The sequence below is a fragment of the Gasterosteus aculeatus genome, chromosome 1 (genome assembly GCF_964276395.1).
Source record: "Gasterosteus aculeatus chromosome 1, fGasAcu3.hap1.1, whole genome shotgun sequence".
NCBI classification, from domain to species: domain Eukaryota; kingdom Metazoa; phylum Chordata; class Actinopteri; order Perciformes; family Gasterosteidae; genus Gasterosteus; species Gasterosteus aculeatus.
In genome coordinates, this window is record NC_135688.1 from 2,360,496 (window position 1) to 2,372,228 (window position 11,733).

Here is an 11,733-nt window from a genome sequence, read left to right on the forward strand (position 1 = left end):
TGGAAAACCTAATTTTCGGTGCGTCTCTCGTCTAAATTCAACTCTCTTCAACCACACACACACACACACACACACACACACACACACACACACACATATAATTCCCCATACACAAAGAAGCTCTGTACAAGATATTTTGGCCAAATACACCAAACATATTGAGGTGAAATTAGTCTGTGGTTTTCAAAAAAAGATGTTTCCCGGTGTCTAAATTCATCATGTCAAACATTTCAAACACAAGTGTGGGCGTTATTTCAATCTTCCCTTTCTTTTAGAAATGTTGTCCAGTAGTGTTGCACAACAAGGGAGAGGCCAGTGCAAAAAGACATTCGTGCCACATAGATCAAACTCTGGGAATATTTACAGTAGTTCTGCAAATGGGCCACGTGACATGCGCAAACTGGTTTTGACCCAATTGAAAATCGGCCTAATAGGAATGCTGATTGGTGAGTTATACTCAGCCTCTATTTCGCTCTATATTTATATCGCGACCTGAAGTCCCACCTGTTGCTCCGCTGTAGCGTCTAATTCAATCTTACAATCACTCCAATTTACTCCCGCCGAGATCCCCAGTGATTATCCAGCCCCTCCAAAATAAAAGCCGCATCACGTGAAAGAGTAGTGACGGGGCGGGGCCCCGCGGGGCCTCAGCCAATCACCGCCTCTGTTTGGCGGCTTCCCATTCGACGATAAACATTACGACTCGGCGGCAGGAGCTCCCAGAGTGAGGCAAGCGCGTCAACGTGACCGACGTTCGGGGGGGACAGAGCGGCGCAACACGGATTGAGAGCCGAGGGGTTGGATTTTATAACCACCGACACTGGACGCGGCGCTCCGCCGACAAGCATCGCCCCGTTTCGGGACAAAGGGGCAAACGTGACGCCCTGACAATTGTCTTCTAGCACCGGAAACCCGTTAGCTTTCTCTGCTAACGCACGTTAGCTAACCTAGCTGTTACATACCCCCGCAATTGACCTCCACCACAACACAGGCTCACCGTGTATCATCTGCTTTGCTAGTTTTCTTTTTTTTGGGGTGTGTGTGTGTGGAGAGGACGGGGGGGGGGGGGGTCACTATTCTCCCGTGTCTTCACGTCCGCTATCCCACACCCCCACGCGTGTGGCGCCCCCGTGGACGGTCCCCGAATATGAGACACAATGAGTCAAAGAGACACTTTGGTTCATCTGTTCGCTGGAGGGTGAGTACACTTTACAACCAGCGAGCTAACGTTAGCTTAGCCACGCGCAGGGGGCTAGCTACCGCTGCTAGCCAGTACAGCCCCCCCCCCCCTTCCAGTGTGTTTGCCTTCATGCTAAGGAAGGGGGGGGGGGGGGGGGGGGGGGGGCTGTTTGTTTAGTGGCATTTTGTCAAAACCGTACTACTTGTCACCAGTGTGTCGTACGGTTACGGTTAAACTCGCCGCGGGGGGGTTGTGTTCAATGTCACCGGTCAGACGATGACAGCGTGTGTCTGTCTCCGTGAATCGGCCGTAACGCAACAATCAAAAAAGCCAACACGTGATCCCGCCGTACACTTGAAGGTCGATGGGAATAAACGGATGCACCTTTATTCTGTCATCACGCAGCCTCGCGTAGTGCGTCGAAAAGGCGTTTTTTTTTTTTCGTAGAATCGGTCCCTGTCGCCTGCGGCGGACCACCGCGAGAATGAGTCCAGACACGACGCGGGCCCGAGTTGTTGCCTCTGAGGGGGGAACGAACGCTCCACCGCGGTCAAGCCGGCGCGCACGTTATTTCGCGCTGCGCGAGTTAACAGGAGATTCAGCGGTAACGTGTAAGAACTGACTTCAAAATAAGAGCTCTTTAATGAACGTTTCAAACTCATTCAATAAGTCTGTAAATACTATATAAATGTGATGATACATTAACAAACAGGGAATGGATACTATAATATATATAAATATATATATTACATAGAAAAACGGTCTGTAAATGATCATGTGATTTCAATTGTATAATTACTTACTCATATACATTTATAAATAATTTACACAGAACAGAAAATATAAATTCTTATTTGTATGTAGCATTTAAAACGTAAGGCTCTTCAAAATGTTGTACATGAATTTCAAATTTACATATCATTCAGGGGCCCCACTGACTGAAAGCCAGGGGCATTTTATAAGAAATTGGGGGCTTTGTTTGAAACTTGTGAAATGACGTCTAACCTTTGTTAAAAGTCATAAGTATACATATTTACTTACTTCCTGTTTATGGATTTGTTATCAAATGGCAGCAATAATACTATTAGGCAGTAGTCTACAGATTCAAACGTTTCCTTCGATTGTTTTCAGACTCATTCAATTTTATTTTCATTTCTTTGTAGTTGCTCATGTTAACCAATTTGGGAAGTAATGTCAGCAGCTTGACCATTCTGCAGAACGCTGTCTTTGCATCCGATTCACAGCTTCCACAGTTTGCTCTCTGTTATTGAGCTGATTACTCCATGCTTCTGTAAAAACAAAGAAGAAAACATTTAAACCTTGAAACCCCCAGTCAACTGCAGTCTCAACTAATTGTATTTTACCCCAAAAGAGGCTTTGCTGCAGTTACTAATGAGGAGAGGAAACCTCTCTCACTGACTGCACTCTGTCTAACGTTAGCTAGCTAGCCTTTGTAGCTAACGTCAGTCAAATAGCTAATCCGAGCTAGCTAACGTTCGCGAACTAAATCATTTCAAGATAATTAATTCCTAGCTATCACTCTCCCGCACACACAGGTCTGATCAAGAAGCTCCTTTTCTCTTTTTTAAAGACGTTTGATTCTTCCTTCACACGCAACATCAGTCACGGCGGGAATCAAAAACATTCAATGGCAGCTGGACCGGGTTATTGCGCCTACGAGGCTTTTGACAAGTTAACTAAATTGTAATTATTGTTAGAGAAAATTATGGGGGTATTTTTTTTTCCCCTCTCCCAGTGATGTCGGGGGCAAAATTATATTTATTTGGGGCAATTTTGCCCTTTGCCCTCGTGTATTTCCGACGCTGCTTCAGGCCGATAGCAGACGACCTCAAGGTGCCACTCGGTGATAACCAGGAGACTCTGATGTAGCATTTCAACGTTCAAGCCTCTGAAAATGTCATACATGGGCCAACTTCTAATCAGTTTCAGACGGCATTTAAAAGGAAACTATTAATAGTTACATAATAATTCCACTTCAGGTTGATAGCAGACGACCTCAAGGTGTCACTCGGTGATAACCAGGACATTCTGCATTTCAAAATGAAAATGTCATTTGTGAGCCAACTTCTGGTCGAGTCTGACTGGCTGGCTTGACCGCAGTGGTTGTTCTAGAATGTGTTAGAAACAAGAATTCCAGCTGAATAAAACGTCTTTTTAGTGTGAACGTGCCTGTGCAGCTTTTCAGATTCGTCAAGCTGGCACCTGAGGCAGTTTAAATGTGACTCCCGTTCTTTGTCTCTCTTCCTTTTGATGTCCTCCGGCCTCCACCTTCCCCGTCCCGCCCCGTCACATTCCACTTTCATTTAATCTGTCCCACGCAGCGGGTTCCCTCCTGTCCGTTCCTTCAGCAGGTGTCACCTGAGAGGTGCCTGAAATACCTGATTTGGTCAACAAACGATTGTTTGCACGGGACGTCGCGAGTTGTGCCGGCGGCGCGTGGTTTTGGTTTTATAATGACGTAGGTGTGGACAATGGCAGGCCCTGCTCTAAAGAGGTATTTGCTCCTAACATACGATCCCTATTTGCCGTGTACATGTGTGATTTTTGGGAATGTGACGCATCACCGAACAGAAGCCCGTTGTTATTCTCCCCCCCCCCCCCCCCCTCCGAGAAACCCAACGCGTTCCCGCCCGGCTCCCGCGCTGCCTGCCCCGTCTGCATGCCGGGGATCCTCCGCATTCCACCCGAGCACATCGTTAGCGGAGCCCTTTGTGCGAGGCCATTGTCGCCTTTTTCGCACCTACGCGCGCAAGTCTCGTTAAGTCAGCTGACGCTCGTTTGCTGCGTTGCTCGTTTGTCACATCCGCGTTTTTGACATTTTTTGTTTCCTCCCCATCTCTCGCCTCTCTGCCAGATGTGGGGGCACGGTGGGAGCCATATTGACGTGTCCGCTGGAAGTAGTGAAGACCCGTCTGCAGTCCTCCTCCATCACCCTCTACGTGTCTGAGGTGCAGCTCAGTACGGTCAACGGGGCCAGCGTGGCCCGCATGTCCCCCCCGGGGCCCCTGCACTTCCTCAAGTGGGTATTCAACAGCTTCACTAATCAGACCTCATACCGACTCTGAATCCATCAAGATGAGTAAACACAATCACCTGCACGTTGAGGTTTAAGATGCTTCTAAGCTAGCAGCAGGGGGGGTTTTGAGATTTCTGTTGGCTTTTAGTGAGCCGTCATGCCGCTGCACGCACCCCCTACGGCTTAGTGCAAACTCTCCTGAATGCCTTGGCTGCGGTCCAGAGAAGGAGAGCAATGCAGCCCACTGTACGCTGCCCGTATCGCACCACAGAGCGCAGGAAGCCGCCGAGTTTGGACAAAGAGGCTCATTTAGTCCCGTTTGTACATTCGCAGAAATGGAGCACAACAAGAAAGGCAACGCAGGACTCCGTTTGTACCAATGTGAAAGTGCGACGAACGCATTTCAAATCGATAATTGCGATGACCGATTGTGATCAGGTCAGTGGAACACCTGCTGCTTCCAATTTAACCACGTATTACCACAAAAATAAGTAGATTAAATAATAGCCCAGATCTCTCTCTCTCTCTCTCTCCCGCGCGTTCTGTGCATAGTGGTTTAAATGACTATAAAAAATGCAGAGTGCTGATCACGAGTTTTGTGAAAGCAATTATTTAAGGTCGCGATTCTTGTCCCAAATATGGCCGTCTTCATTCAGTGAACAAATATTCTCAACATTAATTGTTACGTTTTACCGTACCGCCGTTGAGCGCTCCGAGCGAGCTGTGCTGTTGAACATGGAACTCTTCCTGGGGCATGAAGCGGCAAATAATCAAACCAGTGCATAAAGCTGTCTATTTCATTCATGCAATATACAGTCAGTACAGTCAGGCGTGCGCCCACCCGCTAAGCAGACAGTCGCTGCGCTACTGAGTTTTTTTTTTTTTTTTTTTACACTTGAATATTAATTTTGACATTCGAATAGATGTTTTTAACAAACATCCATATTTGAATTTAGCATATTCGTTGACAGCCCTATTCCACACCGCGTTGCCTGAAGTTGAGCCTCGGTGAACATTAACAGCTCGTTGGGATTATCGGCCTCCTGTGCCCATAATGAGCGGAGCTGTCTGGAGCTCACGGCTCCTCCGGCCCGCAGAGCCGCGGCTCCTCCCTCAGCAGGCACCATGTTGTTGTTGTTGGCCTCCTCCTTTTTTTCCCCGTGCACCTGTTCCAGTAACGTTTTTGCATTCGGTTAGAATGCCCCATACGCGAGGAGGAGAACGTGCCCCGGCTGCTCTAAGCCCGCGGGGAAAAGCAGCTCAAATTCACCCAACTCACTCGCATAATGAGACTTTGTTCTGCAGACCGGCAGCATCAAGATTTCTGGATCGCTGCGACTGCGAGTGCCAGAAGGCCCAGCGGCGACGTACGGCCTTTTCATTTATTAGCTTCATCAGAGGATTACGCAGACGAGACGCCTCCAGCCAACCTGTGGTGGCGCCGTAACTCTACTGAGGCGCAACGAAGGACTCGCGGCTTGACCTCGCTCAGGTGTTGCAGGTTTCGCTCTGCGAGGCTGGAGGACAAACGTGGACTGAAACGCAGAGTCCGGCAGCTTTAACTGTCAATGTAATGTAATATTGTGTTGACGTTGGAATGTAAATGTGTGCGTCCCACAGCCATCTAGTGCTTAATACACACCATGGTATGATCGCGCTATAAAGGGGTAAACAACTGGCAATTTTTCTATTCTTAGATCCCCACCAGTTTTAAGGCTTTGAATGTAGGCTAAAGGTCCCCCCCCCCCCCCCCCCCCTTTCTCCCCAAAGCAGAAGAACAGGAAAGGCCAGGGCTTCTCTTCGTAATCTCAGGGATGAACCTGTTGGAGGAATATGTTCCGTAGATGTCATGGCGACCTGCACATGAAATGTTATGATAGAATATTAAATTCACACGTCGGCGCTAGAAGAAAAATCAGGGAAGGTGAAGTTGTCCCTTTTTTAGATGTTTTTCTTGTTTACAGTCTACGTGGTAAAACCCCTTGTTTGAGTTTGAAGTCTCGCAAAAGAAGAAGAGGAGCAGCAGCAGCCGTGTATCACAACACGAACCCAAAGGAAACGTTAGCGGCGCAGTCGCAGCACAGGAGAAGCGTCTGTAAGGAAGCTCATCGCTGCGTGTGTGTGTTTCTGCATTCAGGTTGATCTTGGAGAAGGAGGGACCTCGCTCCCTCTTCAGGGGCCTGGGGCCGACCTTGGTGGGCGTGGCGCCTTCCAGGTGAGATAACCGCTGTTCCCTTTAACTGTCGTCATCGTCTTCTTGGAGACACGTCCTTCTTTCGAGTATCTATTTGAAGGCTGTTATTAAATGACAAGTTCAATAAACGCTTAGTCATCAGTTTGTTTTGTAATTGTTTCCTGTTGATTATTTAAGAAAAAGTTGGGCTTGAACTGGGGCCTGTTTAGTGCTGTATCCTCCGTTATTCTGCATGTATTTCCCTTCCACTCGAGCCCGGTTCTCCACACGTATCGTGACTTTTGAATGTTCAGATTTGTGTTTTCGTTTAAAAGGAATAACTTTAACCAGTGGGAGGAAAGCCAGCGGCTTCTGGTCTGCGCTGTTTCTCACGGTTCGCGTTGCGGACCGTACAAAATCAAGCGTCCTTAAACTGATTTGGTAGTTGGAGGAACATCCAAAACCTAAAATACCCCCCAGCACGCCGTGAACTCTGCAGGGTCCACAACTGGAACTGCTTTATTGAGACGTCCTGTTTTCCCTCAACACCACCCCCACTCCGTGCCGTTCCGTCTGCGGCTGATCCAGTGATTTATGGCGGCGTTGCGTCTCCGCCTCAGGGCTCCGTGAGGTTCCCTGGTGACCACGGCGAAGGGAACGCACACGGGGGTCACTTAGGCCTCGTTTGTCTTCACGGCCGCGCTTAGAAGACGCTTAAAGGCTGTAGTTAGTGTAACGAGTCCTGACCATTAAACAGGAGTGGGGGGGGCTAATGGCAGTGGGGGGGGCGGTGCAGAGTACACGCAGAGTGTTTTGTTGTTACGGGACAGTGTGCCGATGGAGGCCGGCGGAGCAGTGACGCAGACGTGCTGTGGGGAGGACGCTGTGTCCAGATATGAACATTCGTTATTTTTTATTGTGAGAATAGTGAAAGGGGGGCTGTTAATTCTCAATGGCCCCTTTGTGGTTTCTTGCGTCCTAAATGAGTCTTCTTTAAGCTCATTGAGCTCACTTTTTAAAAACGTGACACTCACCGTTGTCGTTGTCCCGTTGGCTTCCCACAGAGCGATCTACTTCGCTGCCTACTCCACCGCCAAGGAGAAGCTGAACGGCGTGCTGGAGCCCGACTCCACACAGGTCCACATGGTGTCGGCAGGAATGGCAGGTAACTACACCTGGCTCCCCTGTGACGGGGCGCTTGTGGCCGGCACAGGCCGCAAGGAGGGAACCGGTTTGTACTGGTTGTCTTTCCACAGGAGAAGTACACCTTGAATGTTGAGCCTTTCTTCAGATCCCTGCCGACCACAGCTGTACGTGTTAACTTGAATCAAAATAATTAGGGCAAAGCAATCGGCTTAAACTGAAATGAAAAGGCCCGACAGGTGAGGAGTTGACAGGTGGAGGACAGAGTTCTAGGAATTGTGCCCGTTTGTTCTCCGCAGTCAGGAGGAGAGCTGTAAAATAAACACACCCATAATTATTTTTATAAGTGTTCTTGACTCTACATGTTAAGAGCTGGAACAATGTTTTCACTGTAAAAAAAAGTTTTACAGTAACTAACCGTCGAATAGAAAGTACAACATTGGAACTCTGATGAGCGTTGAAGTATAAATGTTAAGGTTTTTCATGTTAGAATTTTTTTACAGCTCAAGTTTAATTTAGTTGCGTTGTTGAATCCAACCAACAACATTTCATCTCAGGTTTAGTTGTCGGGCGGACTGTTACCACTGCAAACTTCACTATATCTTTTTTTTAAATGTAGTTTTTTTTCATTATTTTTTTTCCTCCCCAGGTTTTACAGCCATCACGGCAACCAATCCAATATGGCTGATAAAAACCCGTCTCCAGCTGGATGCGAGGTAACCATGACGCCCACGAGCTCAGCAATGTCCATTGTCCCCAGAGACGGAGTAACTGTTGTAATGAGCCAGAATTCTTGGAGTAATTTTCAAGAAGTCTCATTGACTACTACACAACTGGACGTCTTTTCCCTGCTGATCGATGCCGTCTTGTGCGTTCTGTCCTACGAGCGCACGCACGCTTCGTCTGCGGGGCCCGTTTGCTCGACTTTGAAAGACGTCTTCTTCTTTCCCTCAGGAATCGAGGCGAGCAGCAGATGAGCGCGTTCGAGTGCGTGCGGCGGGTGTATCGGTCGGAGGGCCTGCAGGGCTTCTACCGGGGAATGTCTGCATCCTACGCCGGCATCTCAGAGACTGTGATCCACTTTGTGATCTATGAAAACATCAAGCGGCGCCTCCTGGAGGCCAAGGCGCCGCCCAACATGGACGAGGAGGAGGAGACGTCCAAAAACGCTTCGGACTTTGTTGGGATGATGCTCGCCGCCGCCACCTCCAAGACCTGTGCCACTACTATCGCGTATCCTCATGGTAAGAGTTGATCAGGAGGGCCTCTGGTGGAGAGGATGAGAAGCTGTTGTTGCTAAGCCCCGCCCTAAAGCGTCCGCTGCTCCGTGGTCTGTTTGACTCCAAATGGACCTTGATTAACTAAATGAACATCATGCTGTATTGAAGAAGACTTGAACTCATGTTTACAATGTTTACTGAGGAATAAATCAACAGCGAAGTAGTCATTGTCCCACCAACCTCTATGGGACCAGATGAGTCGCCCCCTGGTGGTCAGGATAAAGAATGTTGCTTTACCACATGAATGTTCTTCCTTCTTGCTAAACCCACCTAGTTTTAATTGTTAACCCGTCTCTTTCCCGCGTTGCTTTGCAGAGGTGATCCGCACCCGGCTACGCGAGGTGGGCACCAAGTACAACTCGTTCTTCCAGACTCTAACGACGGTGCCCCGGGAGGAGGGCTACCGCGCCCTGTACCGCGGCCTCACCACCCACCTGGTGCGCCAGATCCCCAACACCGCCATCATGATGTGCACCTACGAGCTGGTGGTCTACCTGCTGACTGGTTAAAAAGCCTGCCCATTGCCCCCTCCCCTCCCTGTCCTCCCTTATGTGCACAGTGTGTGTAACCCTGATCCGCCCCCCTTCCACTCGTCTGGAAAAAGGGGAGGAAAAATAAACGAGAGAGAGAGCGAGAGCCAACCGGTGGGCGCAGCCGCCTGCTCGCCAGAAGAGGACAAGGAATGGCGCCGTGACCTTTTCCGTTCCTGCGGTTGTTAAAAATAAGTTCTGTTCTATAACCAAACGGGTCTGGCACGGTGAAGGGGGGGGGGGGGCGTCTGTCTCACCGGTTTGGGGTCTAGGGTTGAACAGCGGCAAAGAAATGTGTTTCCCTATTTATAGGATTATTCCATCCTTCTACCCCCCCCCCCTCCTCCCGGTTATATACGGTGACAGAGTTATGATATATTTTGCATCTAAAAATACTAATAATTAAAGATAAGGACAGCGATTCCAATCATTACTGCCGTAGTGGATATAAGACCCCGCCCCCAATCCTTACCTGGGTAACGTCTATTAGCACCACGCCGTGTTCCCTGCAGCCATCAGAGGAGCAGAAAGCCAAACGTTCTGACTGGGGGGGGGGGTGGAAGAGTGCCTTGGGTGTGGAAAACGAGCGGTAGAAGCACAGCGGGCGTAGGAAGGGGGCGGAGCTCCCGTCGACCTTCACAGGCTCTGGAGGCGGAGCGTCGGGGAGCCTTTGCACGCCGTCGCTCACCTCAGAGGTCGTTTGAGTCCTGAAATGGCAACGAGAAAGCAGAAATGCTCCCGAGGAGTCAGTGTTAATGACGTCAAGAGGAGCGCTCACTTAGACGACTGGACCGGCCCCCCCAGACTAAACCAAAATGTGTCATTTGAGCTACTGGACTGTAAGTAAAAATAAATGTGATAAACCCGATTTGAACAGAGCTGTAAACACGTGTTGCATTCGCGTGTCCTGAGATGGCCAGATGCAAACCGCTGGTTCAGAGGAGATTCACCGGTTTGATGCTGAAATAGCGGCGCTGTTCTCGTAGCCGCCGTCTCCACGCTCATCTCGTGGTGTTTGTTTGTAGTCGGCGCGGAGGACGCGGTCAGCAATGCGCTCGTCATGCAAGTGCAGACGTGGTGGCAAAAACAAACCGGGACTATTTGGTTGGTTTACTCTGCATATTCTGTTGGTTTTGAAAACCCATCAACTGCGTTATAGTTTAAAGAAAAAAACTTTGTCAGTGTTTTACGTTCTTTTGGAAAGGTACTTGCGCTGCTTTTTTATTTTTTCCAGGTTTCACCTCCATCTTCTTTTTTTAATCGTTGCCTTTTCCTGCCGCCTGTATGTTCCCCTCCACCTTGGGTAGTTGATGAGCGCCCCTGGGTGGGGGGGTCGCTCAGGCCTATGCATTCTCTCATACCTGTTTTTGTAAAAACAGGACATCCAATAAGATGGATTCAGTGTATTCAAGTGTCGGGTTCTCTCACTGGGAAGTTTTCGCAGTCAGTCCCGACCTTCTTATGAAACTTCTCACAACTGAGATTAAAAACTTAATTCCTCACATCGTGTGCATTTCTTGTTACTTTCACACAAACTTCAACCAACAAAGTGTCAATGTTTTTCTTTCTTTCTAACCCTTCATGTGTTTGTGGTGGAAACTGGTTTCCATAAAATAGGATCTTCAAAAATATTAAAGTAGATAATCAGTCCTCCATAGGTGGTTTAATTTTGGTGTCAATGGGTAAGAATTCCATAATTATCTTTGAGCATGTTTTAAATGCACAAGTGCAGTCCTCACAATAATACAATTGATCTTCCAACAGTTCCTGAAACATAAAGATTCCTTTTTTTACTGTGTGAATATAAACTACATTATTAATCAAATTTGCTCTCAAAAATAAATCAAGAGAGCAAACCGACGTATAGTCAAACTAAACGAAGATTTGCATGAACACGTGTATCCAAACACACACAAAACCGCTAATAAGATCAAATAACTAAATCAACGTTGTCTTTATGACTTTGGTCTGACGCTGGGGCGGCCTTGTCTTCATCAGTGATGAAGCTCCGTGGCATTATGTTGCTCTCGTTGAAGAAGTCCACGATGGACAAACTGAGAGCCGTGCCGCACCTCATGCTTCCAGAATCAGAACCGCTGCGTCCCTCCTGCAGCGGCTGGATGGAAGCAGATTCTCCACCAGGTGGAAGTGTTGACCTGCTTCGCTCCCTCTCACACAAACGCACACATCAGCTACAATGGAGCAGCCACTAAAAGGTCTGCTGCCGATTTTAGTTCTCGAGCCCAAATATACACAGAAACCCTCCCAAGTGTTTGACTGTGCCATGAAATGAGCCGGGCGGCTTCTGTGGACGTTTTTGCCAACTAAAGCAGATCGTAAACTGATATGAAAGGATGCCAGATGAGCGATGGTGCAGCTGGAAAAATGAA

At 48.4% G+C, this 11,733-nt stretch overlaps 1 protein-coding gene across 2 annotated transcripts; it reads left to right on the forward strand.

Moving 5' to 3' along the window:
- The first annotated feature begins 616 nt into the window (after nucleotides 1-616).
- LOC120828726 (solute carrier family 25 member 36-A) lies at nucleotides 617-10,845 on the forward strand. Of its 2 annotated transcripts, XM_078107236.1 has the most exons (7): nucleotides 617-1,198; nucleotides 4,056-4,220; nucleotides 6,355-6,432; nucleotides 7,455-7,555; nucleotides 8,183-8,249; nucleotides 8,488-8,777; nucleotides 9,129-10,845. In XM_078107236.1, exons 1-7 carry the CDS (start codon nucleotides 1,158-1,160, stop codon nucleotides 9,320-9,322), a joined length of 936 nt encoding a protein of 311 aa, XP_077963362.1. In that variant the 5' UTR covers nucleotides 617-1,157; the 3' UTR covers nucleotides 9,323-10,845. The 2 variants fall into 2 exon arrangements, with proteins under 2 accessions (XP_077963362.1, XP_077963365.1); XM_078107239.1 differs by lacking the exon at nucleotides 6,355-6,432 and having other exon boundaries at nucleotides 682-1,198.
- Nucleotides 10,846-11,733: the final 888 nt, after the last annotated feature.